The sequence below is a fragment of the Prionailurus bengalensis genome, chromosome C1 (assembly GCF_016509475.1).
Source record: "Prionailurus bengalensis isolate Pbe53 chromosome C1, Fcat_Pben_1.1_paternal_pri, whole genome shotgun sequence".
In the NCBI taxonomy this organism is placed as follows: Eukaryota; Metazoa; Chordata; class Mammalia; order Carnivora; family Felidae; genus Prionailurus; species Prionailurus bengalensis.
The window spans coordinates 201667013-201687154 of NC_057345.1; the positions used below are offsets into that span (position 1 = coordinate 201667013).

General features: G+C 40.3%; 1 protein-coding gene across 2 annotated transcripts in view; it reads left to right on the plus strand.

Annotated features, from left to right (window-relative positions):
• Positions 1-20142, plus strand: part of XRCC5 (X-ray repair cross complementing 5) — a 93127-nt gene that overhangs the window by 15559 nt on the left and 57426 nt on the right. For both annotated transcript variants that reach the window (XM_043577756.1, XM_043577757.1), the window contains exons 7-13: positions 452-566; positions 2040-2178; positions 5437-5549; positions 10112-10174; positions 15826-15963; positions 17241-17331; positions 19698-19831. In XM_043577756.1, the coding sequence (XP_043433691.1) occupies positions 452-566; positions 2040-2178; positions 5437-5549; positions 10112-10174; positions 15826-15963; positions 17241-17331; positions 19698-19831 (793 nt within the window). The remainder of the gene's footprint in view (positions 1-451; positions 567-2039; positions 2179-5436; positions 5550-10111; positions 10175-15825; positions 15964-17240; positions 17332-19697; positions 19832-20142) is intronic.

Here is a 20142-nt window from a genome sequence, read left to right on the forward strand (position 1 = left end):
CGCCCCTGGAGCAGGGGTTCTTATCCCCAGGGTGATGGTTTTCAGGGAGTTGGTGAACCCTTTAAATTGTGGGCAAACTTTTATGGGTGTGCTTTTATCATATCCTCAAAATATTCTTGGTCCTAAAAAAAATGTTAACCACTGGCCAAGTTGAAAGAGAAGATTGAGTAGGGGAAGAAAGAGATGCTCTTTTTTTACCTGTCAGTAATGTAATTCAACTTCTTCCTAAGCCAAATCAGTTGTATTCTGGCTGTCTCCTCACTTGGGGTTGTCATTTTCCTGCTGTCCCCTGCTGTTCCTCCTTATCATCAACGACAACTCCGTTCTCATTCTAGAAAACTTGAGTGCATCATCCAGTGCAAGTTAATGTTTTAAAATTGTTGCTTTTGGTGTGTGTGTGTGTGTGTGTATATAATTTTTTTTTTTTTTTTTTTTTTTTTTTTTGGTGAAGTGAGAGTCTGAGACAACTGCGTGTCTTTAAGAAAACTGAGAGGTATTCCGTCCCTTGGCTCTGCACACTGACCATTGGCTCCAATTTGGCTATAAAAATTGTGGCTTACAAAGCGGTGAGTGATACATTCACATTTTTTAAATTTTATTTTTTTAACGTTTGTTTAGTTTTGAGAGAGGTAGTGTGAGCGGGGAGGGGCAGAGAGAAGAGGAGACACAGAATCCAAAGCAGGCTCCAGGCTCCGAGCTGTCGGCACAGAGCCCAACACGGGGTTTGAATGAACGGTGAGATCATGACCTGAGCCAAAGTTGGACACTCAACCGACTGAGCTACCCAGGTGCCCCCATACATGTTTTTTCAAGCAATGTGCCAGGCAGGCAAATATGCTTATTTAAGGAACTGACAATTCATGTGTGGGTTATTCAGTACCATAATTACTGCTTCTCTAACTGCTCTCCTTGTTCCTCCCATCTCTATTTAGCTTTTATGTAAAAAGGCATATTAGGAGAGGAAGGTTTAAGAATTGTCTATAATCCAGGTTAATTCCCTCCTGTCTCTTTTTCGTTTCTTTCTTTTTTTTTTTTTTTTGAAGGAAAGAAAATGGAATACATCAAGTCATGTCACCGTAGTATCATAGCAGAACTGTAGATATACACTAAAGTAGTCCAGAGTTTTGGACACTCAGTCTCACCCAATCCAGTTATTAATGATCTGGTAGTAACAGCATCCATGACGTATCAAAAAATACTGATTTGTCGGGGCACCAGTCTGGCTCAGTCAGTGGAGCATGCAACTCTTGATCTTGAGGTTGTGAGTTCAAGCCCCATGTTAGGTGGACATTACTTAAAATCTTAAAAAACATAGTGACTTGTTACTCAGAAATTGCCTTTTGTTATATATGCATGTTTGTACAAAAGAGCACGCTTTTAGAAATTTGGTAGTTATTTGATGGGATTCCAGTTTCAGTATGAGTCTGTGCTCCATGTTTTCCTGTGACTCTGCTTGCCTTTTTTTTCTTAAATGTACAAACTAAATACATAAAAAGATTTAAGTATAGAAAATATACAAAAACATATGTTTACATATTCAGATGTTTTTGTATATTCTAAGACTTAATCCCAAAACACATGCTACACCTGTGAAAACCTTGGATGCACTTCTTTGTTTCAGCTGCCGTCAAGGCCTAGAATAGAATGCAGTCTCGTCCTGTTCTTTTTTCGAGTTTCCTTTTCAGATTTCCTTACTGATTTCTGGCCCCTGATATATGGCTCTCCCTTTCTTCTTTATTGGAAAACTGTAGTAACAAATTGTATGGTCCCATTTTATTAGCCTGCAGGTTTTGTATAAAAAGTATTTATGTACATACAAATACTAATAGGTATCTGGCAGTTACCTTGGGGGGAAAATGAAACGTAGACAGAGTTATGAAATAAACTTAAAATTTCCACAATAGGCAAGAGCAAAGCAGTTTAGCTAGAGTAACTGTTCTGAATTTTTTTCCTGTAGAGAGTAGATTTGATTTTCATTTTTTATTGATTAAAATCCTGGCTTTCTTTGTTTTCCCTTTATTTTTCTTTTTGGAAATAAGATTATGCAGGAGAAAGTTAAAAAGTCTTGGACAGTCGTGGATGCAAGAACCCTAAAAAAAGAAGATATACAAAAAGAAACAGTTTATTGCTTACAGGACGACGACGAAACGGAGGTTCCAAAAGAGGACACTATTCAAGGTACGCCAGCAAGAGTTTTCACTTGTGTCTAAAAGAGGTTTTCGAAGGCCAATGTGAGGCCGATGAGGATCTCCATTGTTATTTTTTGGAGATATTTTTCTGAGTACTAGAGACACAACTATCGGCGGGATCGGTGAGATGCTAGGTCCTAACTAAATGTAGCTCATCTGTCGGGATCTAGGCAGGACCATTCCCAGGAAGGCACCTGGGCACTCCATCTGAGTTTGAAACGCCCTCAAGGGACAGGAGTTAATACTTGGTTTTATTTATTTATTTATTTATTTATTTATTTATTTTTTAGTTTTTTTAAAGGTTTATTTATTTTTGAGAGAGAGAGAGTGAGTGCACGTGCGAGCTGAGCTGGTGGGACAGATGATCTGAAGTGGGCTCTGCACGGACAGCAGAGAGTCTGACATGGGGCTTGAACTCACAAACCGTGAGATCATGACCTACACCGAAGTCGGACGCTTAACTGACTGAGCCACCCAGACACCCCTACTTGGTTTTATTTTAAAGTTGGAAACATACTAGCTAGGAGAATACTTCTATTAATGTGACTGAAGCAAGTTGTTTTGTTTATTTTACTTTTTATTTCTATGGTGATTAGTCCTCTGAGTGCCAGTTTCAGGCATTCTGGATCTTGCCAGCTTTCTCCTTTAAGGTAATTTAGGAGGTCTGGAACATTTGTGTTCATTATATGGCTTTATGTTTGCTGGATGTTTAAAGTTGTACTTCATACATTATATCCATTTGATCTGTATGGCGTGTCTAGACAGCAGCTCTATCCAGAGGGCTTAGGAACTAGCTGAGAGTGTCTGAGTTTTCAAGAGCTAAAACGGCAAGATACCAAATGATGGGTTAAGTTAGAAACTAGAATTTTTAGATAAATTAATTGCCAGGCTTTGTGATGCCCAGGATAGTTTTAATTTGCAAAGCACTAATATGCTTGTGTATATTTATATGTGTGGTGGGGAAGAGTGGTTAAGGTGATGGAGATTGTGATTCTTCTGGTTACTTATGGGTAGAAAATGTAATTATAGGATCCTGCAGTCCCTACTAATTCAGTTTTGTAGTGTGGTTAAGAACTCGAGTTTTGGAGTCAGACCCGAGTTAGAATCATGGCCCCCTCACTTGCTAATCTTATGATCCTCATATAATGACTGAAAAGGAAGCATGGTTAAGTGGAGGGCTTCTCAGTGATATCAAGTAATAGGGTTGATGTGTTGGGCATACACAGTTTAGTACTTGGCAGTGGTAGCTAATAGCCTGAATTTTCTCTTTTAGTATATGTGCTGCCGAAGCGAGCACTGAATTTTCTCTTTTAATCACCACAACAGCTTAATGAAGCGGGCATCCCGCTCTTGTTAATGCCATTTTACAGATGAAAGAATTGAGGCTGAAAGACATTCATTAACGTATTCAAAGTCATGCAGCTAGCCACTAGCAGAATCTGAACCCAGGACTGTCCTACTTCAGAGTCTGTTTCTATGTACTCTTCTGAATTAGGAAGGGCTTTTTGAATGACAGGCGGACTAGTTGATGCTTCATTTTGAAATCAACCTGGGGCCATTTATAGTTTTGAGGCACAGAGTGTCACTGAGGCTGTGTGTTAGGAAGATTAATATGACAGAGACAAGCACCGGTTCTTTTGGATGCAGCAAAAACACCAGCTCTGTTTAGGCAAAAAGGAAATGTATTGGCAGAGCAATGGAGAGGGAAGGGTTAAGCATTGTTTGAGTGCAGAGAGCGCAGTGAAGCTTTTGTCTCGTACCTTTGTGTGGTTACCAAGTACTTCCTTTTCTTGCCCTCCCCTTTCGACCCCTAATGTGTAGACAGAGGTACTAGCATACGTATGCGTGCAAAGGAACATGGTTACATGATGCAGTCTATTCTATATGTCTTACCATGTACAAAATTTATATACTGATTTGCTCTTTCAGTAAATGAACCAGAAAATACAAGGCAGTTTTAATTAGACTTTTCAAGTTAAAAAATTCAAGTAAGAAGATGTCTGATGACAGAAAAGGGTTATGAAAAACATTTGGCTTAGACACCACTCTTAATCATGTGCCATACATTCCCTTGATAATTTTTTGTTGGGATTTTTGTTTTCATCACCAGCTTTTTTAAAGACATATATGAAAACACAAGTGTGTTTCTTTTTCATTAAATGCATGGCATCAGCAGATTGACAGGAACAGATAAACACAGGATCATAGAATCTACCCCAAACACACAAATTTGTTTCTTGGAGTAAAGATACATGTGCTTTTCTTTCCATTTACCCAAGGCCAGAATCCTTTCATTTTGATGATCCTTCTGTCTCCCAAACATAGGAGACTATATGTTGAAAGGGCATGACCTTCCCTAGAACAGAGGCCCTGGAACAGCATAGGAGTTATTTTTAAGAAACTGAGAGCCTATATTTGTATGAATAACTAAAGTAATTAAAAAGAAAAAAATAATATAATCCCAGAAATGAAGTAAATTTAAATACAGAGAAATAGCCAACTTATCAATTGAATGTTCCTAAATAGAAGAATTTTGGCTTCTTCTATTAGGTATTTGTATGTCTCCAGCATGCATTTTTTTTTTTTCAACGTTTATTTATTTTTGGGACAGAGAGAGACAGAGCATTAACGAGGGAGGGGCAGAGAGAGAGGGAGACACAGAATCGGAAACAGGCTCCAGGCTCTGAGCCATCAGCCCAGAGCCCGACGCGGGGCTCGAACTCACGGACCGCGAGATCGTGACCTGGCTGAAGTCCGATGCTTAACCGACTGCGCCACCCAGGCGCCCCTCCAGCATGCATTTTTGAGAACATTTTATTCTGAAAATTTCCTTTGGGCATTTTTCTCTTCAGGTCTCTAGGTTTCCGAATAAATGTGTTCTTGTTATTATGTTTACAAATCATACTTGTACTTTAGTCAACCATAGTTTATCTTTGGAGGATAACTAGTACATTACATTTGCTACATTCTTCTGGGCTGGATAATCATTAAGGTAACTAGATTGCAGAAGATGGTGCTTAAAGAATGTAATTAGATTTTAATCGTCTCTGTATCATATATGGTGTTTGTGTATCTGCTGCTGCTTTCCCCCACTGGTCACAAGGGGCTGTGATTTGATTCCTGGGAACAGTATAGGGAGGCTTGATCTGGAGCATGCTTGTATTGCTAATGTGTGCGTCAGGCTAATTTCAGCTTGTAGAAAATGAGGCCCCATATGCTTAACAGATGCTCTTCTCTTGTTCTCCAGGGTTCCGCTATGGAAGTGATATAGTTCCTTTCTCTAAAGTGGATGAAGAACAAATGAAATATAAATCAGAGGGGAAGTGCTTCTCTGTTTTGGGATTTTGTAGATCTTCTCAGGTATAGTACTTATCCTACTCACTGTAAACAAAGTAGATGATCGTTTTTCTTACTATTGTTTGAGATGGTTTGCTTTTGGTTGGTCCTTTTATTTACAATGTGTATTCATTTCACTTTTAGGTTTTTGCAATGTAGTCTGGGGATTAGTGTTAACTATCTTCAATTTTTGAGTAGAGGAACCAAGATGTAGAAAAGTTGAGAAATCTTGGGATCAATCAGAGTAGGTTCCATTAAAAGTCACTTCTTAGCTTTGCTGTGGATCATAGCTCACAGTAGCTTTAGAGAATCATCATAGTTCTTTGCTATTGTGTTGCTTTCTCTAAACTGACTTATAATAGAGTATTTTAGAGCAGTGAAGGTCTACTCGGGTTTTGGATGACCCCGGGCCTCTTAACGTATCATTGCTTTATGCCAGTCGCCCTTGTCAACATCCAGCAAAGAGGTGTAGGGTCTGAAATCCGTCCTTCAGTCATATATTCTTTAGACCACGGTGCAGAGATACTCAGAACACACAGGGGGAAATGCAGTAATCCACTGAGGGCCATGGGATAGCATATACTGTCCTAGAAAGGGTTTTTAAAGGTTCCTGGATTTCTTAGCTTAAATGTTCTTAAGGTCGGCAACCAGAGAAAATGAAGAAGTGTGTCTTACAGTGTGCCTTTTAGGCACTGTGGGGATAAAACGATGCTTGTTGGTTCTAGAAAAACTCAAGTGAGGGGCGCCTGGGTGGCTCAGTCGGCTGAGCGTCCGACTTCGGCTCAGGTCATATCTCACAGCTCGTGAGTTCGAGCCCCGCGTCGGGCTCTGTGCAGACAGCTCAGAGCCTGGAACCTGCTTCAGATTCTGTATCTCCCTCTCTCTCTCTCTCTGCCCCTCCCCCACTCGTGCCATGTCTCTGTCTCTCAAAAATAAACATTAAAAATTAAAAAAAAAACAACAAAAAAAACCAAAAAACTCAAGTGAGAATTGTAATGGAAATAAATATTACCCAGTGTACTGGATTTGAGCTTTTTCATGTTGCCCTGGGATAGAGTCTCTGAGTACTCTGAGTCCCTGAGTGTTAGAATAATTCAGCGAGGTGGGGAGATGTTTTTCATGATATACCCGAACTGTTGGATACGTTTTTAAACTTCATAAGTTGAAAATTGGGAGTACTTACTGAAAGTTGATAAGATTTTCATGGTGAAAATAAATACCTTTTGGAAGTTGAGAGTTTCTAACGAACAATTCTCTAACAAATTACACTAAATATGCATTTCTTAAAAATAAAAGCATTCACTTTGGGGGCTCTACAAGCTTAAAATTTATGGTTGTTAATGGCAGTGCCTCGAAGTCTTTCCATGAAATGGAACCTTCCTTCAGATCTGTGTGTAAAAACTGGCTTGTTGGGAAGTGGGTCTGCCTGATTCTAGGTAGCTAGAAAAGACCTATCCAGAACACCAGCCCGATATTCATGACCCAAGAAATTGAAGTCACCTGGGCCAGGGTGGGACTGGGAGGCATATTTAAATGACAAAGCGAAAAAGAGTGGGCTAAACAAAAAGTACATTTTTCCATTTTAAAAGACTTACTTACTACCTTAAAATTTTAAGTCATGGCATGTCCTCTAAATCAAACTTGTGTTGTTTTTAAGCCCTAAATTATTTCTATCTTAAGTACAATCTCAAATGGTACATTGAAGATAATCATAATAGCCACCATTTATTTGAGTGGTTATAATATTGCATTCAATATACTATGTATTTTGTGTAAATTCCCATTTAATACTTAGTACAACCCTCCTAGATAGGTGTCAGGATAATATATTTTATACATTTGAAAATTGAGTATGTAATTGGCCCAAGGTCACAGCTGGAAGGTGGTAGAAACTGGTTTTGAATGAGGTCTCTCTGACTTCAGAGCCTATGTCATTAGTCAGTCGTAATCTGACCACCACCAGATGGACAAGCTGATTTTTTGAATATTTTTCATCCCTGCTTTCATCTATTATCTTAACAAATGCATACACACCCTCTTAAGAGCAAGATGTTTTGGGGCACCTGAGTAGCTCAGTTGGTTAAGCATCTGACTTCAGCTAAGGTCATGATCTCGCAGTTCGTGAGTTCAAGCCCCACATCGGGCTCTGTGCTGACAGCTCGGAGCCTGCTTCAGATTCTGTGTCTCCCTCTCTCTCTGCCTCTCCCTTGTTCATGCTCTGTGTCTGTCTCTCAAAAATAAATAATAAACATTAAAACATTAAAAAAAAAAAAGAACAAGGTGTTTTCCATAGCAACTAAGTATGTACCTTTTAACTGACTAATAATTATTTTTAATAAGATCACGTATTTTTCCATATTCCCTTAACATAAGGGAAACTAATGTTTCTGGATTGAATTGAACATTTTAATTATATAAAATAGGTTTTTGGCCTTGGCATTTTTTGATGTTCTTTTTTTTTCTTTGCAATTGTGAAGTTGCAAATTAACTCTTCTCTCTTTTTTTTTTAAAGTTTATTTATTTATTTTGAGAGAGTAGGGGAGAGGCAGAGAGTGAGGGAGAGAGAGAGAGAATCCCAAGCAGGCTCCTTGCTATCAGTGCAGAGCCTGATGCAGGGCTCAATCTCACAACCTGGAGATCATGACCTGAGCCAAAATCAAGAGTTGGGTACTTAACTGACTGAGCCACCCAGGTGCCCTGCAAATTACTGTTCTCTTAAATTTTCAGTTTATCTTCCCCCACATTGTCAGTGTTCTGGGTATCTATATAATGGGTAAGAATTTTTTTTTATTTAAAAAAAATATATATTTTTTTAACGTTTATTTATTTTTGAGACAGAGAGAGACAGAGCATGAACGGGGGAGGGTCAGAGAGAGGGAGACACAGAATCTGAAACAGGCTCCAGGCTCTGAGCTGTCAGCACAGAGCCCGACGCGGGGCCCGAACTCACGGACCGCGAGATCGTGATCTGAGCCGAAGTCGTTCGCTCAACCGACTGAGCCACCCAGGCGCCCCTTTAATGGGTAAGAATTTAATGAGAACTTCCCCCACATGTCTGGTTGTCCTTTGAGAAGTCATTTAAGTGCCTTAGGAAAAGTATCATTAACTGTTCTTTAATCAAGAAGCATTACACATTTTTTTTTTAAGTTTATTTATTTACTTTGAGAGAAAGAGAGTGAGCAAGCAGGGAAGGGGCAGAGAGGGACAGAAGGAGAGACTCCTAAGCAGGCTCCGTGTTGTCAGCACAGAGCCCTACATGGGGCTTGAACTCATGAACCATGAGATCATGAACTGAGCCAAAAACGAGAGTTGGATGCTTAACCAACTAAGCCACCCAGGCGCCCCTATTACAGATTCTAATAGGAGGGCAAATCTATATGAACGTAGCAAACTTTTTAGTTTTAAGATAGGATTATTCCTTTATTTCTTTAAATAATGGTTTTCAAATGGAGACTAGAAGCGGAGATGGAGGGTGTTTGAATTCTGTGGGCAAAACCCTCACACCTTTGAGACTCCATCTTCTCGAGCTGCTGTTATTGTAAAAGTGTTCAGGTTCCTGGCTTCAGAGGTAGGAGGGCAGAAGAACATTTGAGAAGCACTGCCTTGTATGGCACAGGGCACGTTCTTACAGATAAGCTCCAGGCTCGAGATTACATAGAGGAGAGAGAAACTGATCTTGGTCAGTAGATACAAGTGGTTGGTTATGATAGTAGGCACTCTTCAGTATTTGTTTCCTAATCAGGTATTGGTACAGCTGCTTTGACCCATCTGATACTCTGCCAGAGAAGTAATTGAACTTAAAGGGGGACAAAAGGACATGCAGTACTTATTTTTGGTTTCACTAGTTTCCCTTCCCAGTGCAGCTCCTGCCTCTCTAGTTCTTCACTCTGGTCTCTTTGCAGTTTATCAGGTGCCTCATCATTGTTCTTGGGATGAAGTCTAAACCACTTAACTCTGCAAATAAGATACTTCTTTGATCTTTCCTAATCTTGCTAATGTAATCTTTCACCTCTCTCCTTGAGGTGAAAGTGCACCGGGGCACTGCCCTACAGAGGCAGTTCCTCAAATGTGTTACATTTTTATGTCATTCCAGACTTATTCACACTAGTATCCCTGCCCAAGATGCTTGTGCTAGATTTTTCTCTGAGTTCCTGCGCATCCTTTAAGTCCTGACCTCAGTGTCACCATTTGCAGAAGCCTGCTCTGACCCTTCATGACCAAGTTAGATGCTCCGTTCATGTGCCTTTGTGGCCCTGAGTTATAATACTGTATTCTTGTGCTTGTGTAGTGCTGGAGCATAGCACTGCATTGCAGTTAATTTCACATTTGTCTGAGCTCCTTCAGACAAGACTACATCCTGATCAGTACTGTGTTCACAGTGCTCAGAACAGTGTTTGACATATGCTTAGAATTCCAATATTTATTGTGTTGAATTGGACCTCAAGCAATAAGTTTGTTCTAGCCCCTGTGAATGTTTTTTACTAAGAGCACTTAGAATAGAATTTCTTAATAACTGTGGCATTATGGCTATACGTGTTACTTACTTTGGATCAAAACCAGTTGTTTTCCTTACTTAATTCTTGTAGGTCCACAGAAGATATTTTGTGGGAAATCAAGTCCTAAAGGTCTTTGCAGCAAAAGATGATGAGGTAAGTTGACAGTAAGCCTTTGAGGTAGTGCCACAGAATTGAATTGTCATTTTAAGTGAGTTGTGTGGGGCTATTTGTGGTTTAAAATGACGTTAATTCTTGCAACAGCAGTGGGAAAGTTCACTGACCTTTAACTCTGAAAATGGAGACGTGATAAATGAATTTGTCATAGCATGAGCACAAGGCCTGAGAACATAGTCCTTTAGTTGGAGACCAGATGAGTATTAAGAACAAAAACATTTGAACAAATGCATTTAGGTGTGGGAGTCTCATGGTCAGATGTTCAGGAGGCTTGGGGTCAGGTTGCCATTTTCATTGTCATATACACTGGACATTTAGCGCTGGCTTTAGCATTCTGGAGCTGAGCTTTCCTGATTCACTGGACCACCTCCCTCTCTGAGAAATTCATCTGTGCACCCTTTGCTCTTTCTCTGTGCTCTTTTCCCACCTCTCCAAGAGATTCTGTTTTCAAGCTGGTCTGTGCCTGGCTAGCAACTCATGACTCTTGCATCCTACTGTCACCTCTGCCCTCTCTGTAAATGGTTTCTACTCAGCCTCCAGGTTGGAACGTGTCATTTGGAGGTGTGACCTTGACTGGAATATTGCAGTCTAGTGTCCATTTAAGGCTACTTAAACAGGTATTGGAGTTCCAGAAGTATTTGCATTTGATGTTAGTCATCTGGATGTAGAAGGCTTGTTTGGGGTATGGGGAGGGCAGTGGTGTAAGTACTTGCTCTAGCCTCTTGGGCCCTTTTCTGCGTCCTCCTCGCTTCTGAGGGTTACCTGGCTGTTGACCTAGTGAGTAGGCATGCCATTCTCAGAACAGTTCAGTTAGGAGAATTGCTTGCCTTCCCATCAGCACTGAATGGGTTTGTCGTTAGAGCACAGTAGGCATATGTCAGTTCTGGTTTACTTGAGAATCCAAGTTTATGGGGTTTTCCTGAATCAGATCCTCTTGGGAATTATGTGTGTCTAGTATATATTGTTGTCATAGCTTAACAGCATTTTTAACTTCTGAATTTTAACTCCAACTGAGCATCCCTTCACACAGACAAAATTCTGATCACTTCATGTGATTGCCAGTATGCAGTGAAGACTATTGACAACAGCTTTGTGGTACGGCCTACGTGATTATCTTGACTTGCTAGCTGAGGGCAGCCTTGTGTCATGTATAATTCCAGTCCAACCTCACACAGACCCCGTATCCTTGGGTTACTTTGAGTCACTGAAAGGAAAAAAAAAATCCTCTTCTAATGGCAAAGGGCCACTCTGTGGTGTAAGTTCTTGATGTCCTAGTCAAAGAAGAGTATTAACTAATTGGAGCTTCTGAGATAAGCAGAGGAGGAAGGGACATACAATTATGTCATGATGACTTCCAATAAAAGGTTGTATGGAAAAAACTTCCATAGGTGGGTAGGGAAGTAGGAGGGATGACAGACATGAGAGCCTTCTTCCATGCATTAGAGGGTTGTTATGTGGAATGGAAAATAAACTAGGTTTCCTGCCAACAAGTGGTGGTTTTGTTCAAAATGAAGAATTACTTTGTCAACAAGGATTACTACCTCCAAGTGGATTGGTTTCTTGTGAGATGGTTGGATCTCCATTCCTGAATGTTTCCCAGCAGAGTCTTTATTTCCACCAGCCATATTTTGGGGAGGGAGTTTTGTCAGCATGTGGGTTGTTAAACTAGATGAATGCTGTTGTTTTCCAACTCAAATAGTCTATGATTCCGTGAATAATTCCTTTTAAAAATATGTTTTCTCTGGTCATGAACATATAATTATTTTTGTGTATGGAGAATCTACACTTGTACGTGATTTGTACTGTGTGTGGAGGAGAAAGGGAGGAGGAAGAGAAGGAAATGGAGCTTTCGTTGAGTTTCCCACAGGTGTAGCATTGTGTTTACAATGTCACAGTCATCCCTGACCCCATCCTTCCTTCAATATCCCAGTTGGTTCTGTCAAAGACACCCAGATAGAAATTTGCAAATAAATTAGAAGTAATCTCTTCCTCAGACTCCCATTGTGTTTATCGGTCTATTGGGACTTATTAGACTATACAAGTTCTGTATTTGGTACGTATGTCACTTCCTGTTAGTAAAGAATGTATTAGCTCAGTGAGATCAGGGACTCATCCTTATTTTTTTACAGGACCTAAGACATTGTGTAGCAAAGAGTAGGCACTAAGTAAATACTCCTTGAATTGAACTAAAAAGGTAATGAATCTGTCGCGAAACCTATAGAGGATTTTGATGAAAAAGTATTGAGGTTACAGGTTTTTAGTGGAGGAAATGAAAATCTACATAGCTAACTTTGATAAAGGTTAACTGTAACATTGAGAAAAGTACAGACAATGTGTTTGGGAGTTATGGAGAGGGAGAGTGAAGCAAATCTAAAATGGAGAGGGTGTCACGTTACTGGGCCGTGAAAATCGATTAGGAGCTCAGGAGACAGATGTGGAGAGGACATTCTAGCTAGGAGGAAACTATAAGAGCAGAAAGCCACAGAGGATGGAAAGTGCAAGGCTAGTCCAGGAGTAATGGACAGACCCCCGAGGCTAGAGGAGTGGGACCTTTGGAGATTCTTAGGGAAGGGACTGACATGATCAGCTCTGAACTGGAGAGGCAGCGATGAAAAAGAAGATAGATTTGAGAGACAGTGCAGAAGTAGAATTGGCTGAGTTTGCTGAACATGTGAAGGTGAGAGATGAGTCAGGTGGTATTACTAAAAACTTTGAGGCTTCTCGTTTGGTTGATTGGGAGATGGAGCTCGTGAAGTAGGGAGCACTGGAGGAGAATGGGGGAAAGATAGTAGTTCATTGTTGGTCATGAACAGTTTGCAATACCTGTGGTCTAACCGTAGGAGCTATCTACCGGCTCGTAGGCAATAGAATCCTGGATTTTAAAGTCTGGATTCAGTTTTAAAGCTGAATATACAGATTCTGATTCATCAACTCATGGGGCTGGATAAAATAATCCCCCAGTAGAGTTTCAGAGTGAGAGAAGGAGAGAAAAGCCAAGAACAGAAGAATTTCACGATTAGTGGAAGAACTGAAGAGTTAGGGGAGGGATGACCCACAGAGAAGAGTATTGTTTCTGAAGCCAAAGAAGGAGAAAGTACAGAGAAAAGGGGATGGTTAAGTGCTCCTGAAAGGTCAAAAAGAATGGGAACAAAGGATTGACAATTAGAAGGTCATGGGTGACTTTGGAGAATAATTTCAGTAAGGAAGGTGAGGTCAGTAGCTGGATTAGATGGAAGAATAATTGTGTTGTAAGCAGCAAAAACACCAAGACTATTATTTCATGACATTTAGAGGTGAAGGGAACGATCTAGATAGTAATTTATGGAGAGAGGGGGAGAAAAAGAAATATTTTGTTTAGGAAGGCTGAGAGGGGAGTTTATTTGGAGGATAAGGGTATGAATTCAGAGAAGAAGGAAGATGAAGACAAGATACAATAAGAGAGGATCCACATAATGAAGTGAAGTTTCAGAAGAGGTTACAATATGTCTGACCAAATCAGATGTGTACAGTGTGGCCTTGAAGTGGGTACAGGGGCGCTTAAAAAAATCTGGGGGCACCTGGGTGGCTCAGTCAGGTTAAGCGTCGGACTCTTGATTTCGTCTCAGGTCATGATCCCAGGGTTGTGCTGGGCATGGAGCCTGCTTGAGCCTGCTTGAAACTGGCTCACGCTCTCTCTCTTTCTCTCTCTCTCTCTCTCTCCCCCGCTCCCTCCCTTTCCCTCCCCCTCCCCCTCCCTCCCTGTCTACCCTCCCCCTCCCTCTTCCTTTCCCCCTTTCCCCACTCTCTTCCTCTCTCTTGAAAAAAATTAAATTAAAAAATCTGAAATAGTAATAAAGTGGATAACAGTCTTTTTTTTTTTAGACCTAGTATAGTTCTTTATTTTTCTTTACTGCATATTCCTGTGGACATCGTAGCGTAGTTCAGTCAAGAAAAGGTATTCCATTATATACATCTGAATTTATCTGACCAAACTATGAAAAAAAATTAAGGATAAATCAATACATGATCAATATATCTTGAAGAGACTCAAAAGCAATGTGAGCCAGGCACAAATGGTGTTCTAGGACCACTATTTTAAATATGTTCATTCTGGTAACAACTGAGAAGAGTGAACAGAACCTTTTTAATTTCTGGCATGAAGAAGATGCAGAAAAAAGAGGTTAATGTTTTCTATCATATTATCAGTTCCAAATTATAATAATAGTAATTCCTACTCAGGCTTTAGAAACACTAAAAATACTCTGTATGTTTTCTGTTCATTCTATATGTTTGATCTAGTTATCAGCTATAGGGTCCCAGAGTAAATTTTTATAAGCGCAAAACTTAATCAAAACTCAAATTCTAAATAAAAACGTTACAGCGTTAGAGCTCAGAAGTTTGCTGAATTGGATAATCTGTAACTGCCAACAAATAATTTCATTTTTAGTAACATTGCTAATAAAGGTGTGCTGTCTGCCAGCTAATAATATAGGTTGTAAGCATGGTGGAAACAATGTATAAAGACAAAAGGACTTTCTTTCTTTTTTTTTTTTTTTAATTGTTTTTAATGGGTATTTATCTTTGACAGAGAGAGACAGACAGAGCATGAGCGGGGGAGGGGCAGAGAGAGAGGGAGAGACAGAATCCCAAGCAGGCTCCAGGCTCTGAGCCATCAGCCCAGAGCCTGACGTGGCGCTCGAACTCACAAACCTCGAGATCATGACCTGAGCTGAAGTCAGATGCTTAACTGACTGAGCCATCCAGGCACCCCTCTTTTTTTTTTTTTATGTTTATTTTTTTGAGACAGAGAGAGATGGAACATGAATGGGGGAGGGGCAGAGAGAGAGAGAAGGAGACACAGAATCCAAAGCAGGCTCCAGGCTCTAGGCTCTGAGCTTTAGTACAGAGCCCGACGCGGGGCTCAAAGTTACAAACCGCAAGATCATGACCTGAGCCAAAGTTGGACGCTCAACCTACTGAGCCACCCAGATGCCCCAGGAATTTCTTTTTCTTAAGTGGATAGCAATCTTCCAAGTACAGTTGAACTTTGGACACTGGAGAGGAGTGGAGAGTTAGGGTGCTGGTACCCCATGCAGTCAAAAATCCAGTGTAACTTTTGACTCCCTGAAAACTTAACTACTAATAGCCTACTGTCTACCGAAAGTCTTACCAATAACAGCAGTTAATATGTATTTTATATGCTATGTGTATTATATGGTGTGTTATAGTGAAGTGAGCTAGGGAAAAGAAAATGTTATTAGGAAAATCATAAGGAAAAGAAAATGCATTTACAGTACTATGCTATAAAAATCTGTGCAGGGACGCCTGGGTGGCTCAGTCGGTTGAACGTTCGACTTCATCTCAGGTCATGATCTCACAGTTCGTGGGTTCAGACCCCACGTAGAGCTCTGTGCCAATAGCTCAGAGCCTGGAGCCTGCTTCCGATTCTGTGTCTCCCTCTCTCTCTGCCCCTCCCCTGCTTGTGCTATGTCTCTCTCTCTCTCTCTGTCTCAAAAATAAACATTAAAAAAAAGTCAGCGTATAAGTGGACTTGTGCATTCCTGCCCACATGTTCAAGGGTCAGCTGGATTGAGTTCCGCTGGGAAAGTACACACACGTTGGCTTGGTTAACGCAGTGTCTTTCTCCCTAGGCAGCAGCAGTGGCACTTTCCTCCCTGATTCATGCTTTGGATGAATTAGACATGGTGGCCGTGGTTCGATATGCTTATGCCGGAAGAACTAATCCTCAAGTTGGCATGGCTTTTCCTTATATCAAGGATGCCTATGAGGTACAACCCACAGGTCTTTCAAGTTAATTATTTTCCCTCAGTTCCTTTATTCCAAACAGTGCTTCTCAGCTATTACTGTGCATGGGAATTACTTGGTGATCTGATAGTGTAGGTCTGGGGAGGTGCTTGAGACTGTGCGTTTCTCACAAATTCCCAAGTAATGCTGATGCTGTTGGTGTGTGAACCACACCTTCAGTTGCAGTGAAAAAAACATAAATTGTAAAAGTAGGTAAGAAACTTATGATTAAATCAAATCGATGAAAGTTAACAATAAACCTTCTGCTTGCCCAATCCAGTGACGTCTCGGTTCTTACCCTTCTTGATTTTTCAGAACCTAATGGGGAGAGAGAGTACCCTCATTTTTACAAATGAAGACTATGAATAAAGGTCGAGGATATGATTTTGTTGTGATCCTTGAAAAACTCAGTTCAGACTCTTAGAGAACAAACAGGCTTGACAGAGGGAGGTGGGGAAGGGAGGGTCTGTACTAAGGAGGGCATTTGTTGTGATGTGGTTGTTGTATGATAAGTGATGGATTGCTGAATTCTACTCCCAAAACCAGTATTGCCCTGTATGTTAACCAACTAGAATTTAAATAAAAATTGGAAGGGGCGCCTGGGTGGTGCAGTCGGTTAAGCATCCGACTTCAGCCAGGTCACGATCTCGCGGTCCGTGAGTTCGAGCCCCGCGTCAGGCTCTGGGCTGATGGCTCAGAGCCTGGAGCCTCTTTCTGATTCTGTGTCTCCCTCTCTCTCTGCCCCTCCCCCGTTCATGCTCTGTCTCTCTCTGTCCCAAAAATAAATAAACGTTGAAAAAAAAAATTTTTTTTAAAAATTGGAAGAGAAAAATTCCATTTATTTAGGGTTCTTCTATTCAAAATATAAGCCCAGATTCTTTACCACATACTGTTTCTCAGAGAACTTTTCTGTGGTAGAAAAGAGAAACTGGAAAAGAGAAGGCAAAAGTCATGAGTTCACGCTCAACCTTCTAGACACCACACCCTTCTGATTTGTTGTATTGGTCATGCATTTTGCAGATACTCTTTGGTCGTCTTTCTTTTAAGTATTTCTCTTATGTTCGATATTCTTTGTGCTGTTAACTTACAGTTGTGTACAACTGATAACAAATCAAAACACTTTACTTACCATGTACCAGACTTGAGTTGTCTGACTTTTGAAATACTTCAGTTGTGCCACCTTCATGGTGTTTGAGACCAGCTTTATATTTTTTCCATTAATTTGGTTGTTTCTGCTTTTACTTCCTTTCTTTCTCATTAGTGTTTAATGTACGTGCAGCTGCCTTTTATGGAAGACTTGCGACAATATATGTTTTCATCCTTGAAAAATAGTAAGAAATACACTCCCACAGGTGAGTTTATTTCCATTTGCTCATTAATTGCCTCTAAACACAGACTGTTCTTGGGAAATCACCTGTCTGCAGTCATGGTTGGGACCAGGGAATTTCACAGAGTGGAATTGCTTGGATTCCAGTCACGCTCGTACACAGTGATGATGAAAGTGGGGCATGATGAAAGTAGGGGTAGGTTTGCCCTGGACTCTCCAAACACTGTCTGGTTTCCCATTTCTGACTTAGAGTTTGTATCTAGGGAGCAACTTGTGGGAAATGGATGTACATTCTCTGGTTGTGAACCAGTTTGCCCTCTGCTGAAGTGAACTGATGTATAGTGTCAAAGCTGTGACTTCAGTGTCCCACATGAAATACGATGTAACTGTCTTTGAACTGAAAAGTAACAGTGCTGGAGATTAACTTTTCTCTTTGCCTTTTCTTTGTAGTTTACGGTAACAGTTCCAGTCTCCTTGTTCCTTGTTTCTAGGAGTTAACTTTGGGCTTGATGAGAAAAGGACTTTATTAAGCACCTGGCTACAAATGTCAGGGTGCCACACAGAATGATGCTCACAGATACTGTCTTTGAGAGAGCTCACAGTTTCAGGCAGTTGCGTAAGATATCATAGTGGGCCAAATGTGATGAATATACCAAAAAGAACACAAAAAAAATGAGTAGATGTTTTAGTTTGAAAGTTTAAATCTGTGTGTCATTGTGGGATTAGGGGGTTGTGAGATGAGTCTCAGAAGTGGGTTCTTTCTGTTTTTTTGGTTAGATCTGTTAGGATCTGTGTGCAGTAGAAAAGCCATGAACCAAAGGGGGCCTAGCACTGTGTCTTTACCTTCTAGAAATGAGTCCCTGTGCATCATGGCAGAGCCAGGCATGGACTTAAATGTATAGAAGCCCGCACTGTATTTACAGTATCAGTTCTCTACATCTTGATAATTTCAAATGTTAAATGCATAGACATTTAAAAAAGAGAGCTTTGTTGAAAAATTATCATATAGACATATAAACCATTTACTCAGGATCTAAAATATTCAGTATCTTTCTGCCTTGCTTTATTTCCTTTGTGTTTGTGTATTATTATTTGCATTTTCTCCATTGCAAAATGGATCATTAAACCTGTTTGGCACGTGTCCCAAGAAGATGTTTATGTAGAAGTATGCAATTCCAATTATGTAGAGGTCTTGATAGTAGCTTGAAGTAGCAAGTAACAGCCACTGAACGTTCCCACACACAGGTGCAACCTCCTCCCTATTGCCAGGTGGACCCTGCAGTAGTCAGCTTAAGGTCGTGATGGCTGTGTCAGCTTAAGGTGGTGCCAGGTGGTAAGGTCTGAAAGCTCCCCCTGGAAAGTCTGAAACTGGGATAGAAATGTATCGTGATAAATATCTATAAGCTCTTTCTTTTTGTAGTAAAAGGGATACTTGAGAAGGTGAAGAATAGAAGCCTAGTAGGCTTTTTAGGAGCTGCTTATTCTCTTCCACCTTTTGCCGACTGGCTGTGAATGGTCCAAAAATAGCACTTCAGCTTTTAACAGCTGAGCTGCTGTGTGAATCAGCAGAATGGAAGTTACACACGGTAGTTTAGGTAGAAGCGTTTTGGAGAGTGTTGCCTTTCATCCGCGTTGCTCTGGACTGTGCCATTTTTGTTGAGTCGGTAGATTTTTATTTAAGAGCAGTTGCTTTCTGTTAGGTATTGGGAGGGAGGTAATGAAGAAGTTGTCATGTTTCTGCTCTCAAGGGTCTTACAGTTTGGATAGAGTGGGGTAAGACGTGTGCACAGGTGTGCATACAGGCCATATGGTTTGGGAGAGGAGAGAGCTCATTCTGACTTGTAGAGATTGAGAAGGAGTCTACTGCCTCTGGTCTGCCAGTGTCTTCCCTTTGGGTTTTTCTGTCTTGCTATCAAGTCAGTCTGATACAAGTTCTAGGAAATCCTGGTAAAGCTTATGCCTTCTCACCAAAGGTATTTTCTTTTCCATGTTTTTCTCCTTCAGATAATTACTAATTTTTTGAACATACTAACTCATTGAATACTGAATATTTTGAGTCACTGTATGGAAGATGGGTTTTGTATGGCTGTGGTGCTTCCTTTGGAACAAACTTTTGCTTTCGATATGGTATTACACTGTGAAAGTTGACCAAATGGTATAGCTAGATAGGACCTAAGAGACCAGCTACTCTAAATAGCTCTTTTTACAAAAGAGAAAACCAAGACTCAGTTTAGTTAAATGACTTGCATGACTAGAGACTATTTTGGCCAGGCCTGGACTGTGTAACTTGCCAGTATTTCTGTATCTGTGAATGGAAAGCATTTTGTTTTAGTGTAGAACAGTGGACGTAATCATTTTTCCTTGGCACTGCTCTGTTTATCCTTGTTTTAGAGGCTCAGTTGAGTGCTGTTGATGCTTTGATTGACTCCATGAGCTTGGTAAAGAAAGATGAAAAGGAAGACACCATTGAAGACTTGTTTCCAACCACCAAAATCCCAAACCCTCAACATCAGAGGTTGTATCAGGTAAGAGAGGGAAGATGAACCAGTCTTTTTTTTTTTTTTTTTTTTTTTTTTTTTTAATGAGTGAAAAATTTTTTAAATGAGTGGGTGAAAAGAGTGTAATTGGCCACAAGCATTTTTGTCTTCTGAGGGCCTCAGTTGCTTTATTTAATGAAAGAGTAATACCTTCCTCTTCTACTGAAAAACATAAAAATACTTTGAGCTGTTGGAGAGAAAGAAGTAAAGTTAAGATACTTGAAAAATTCTTTTTTCTGTAGGAAGGCTAGTTTGTTGGTTTTTTTTTTTTTCCAATATATGAAATTTATTGTCAAATT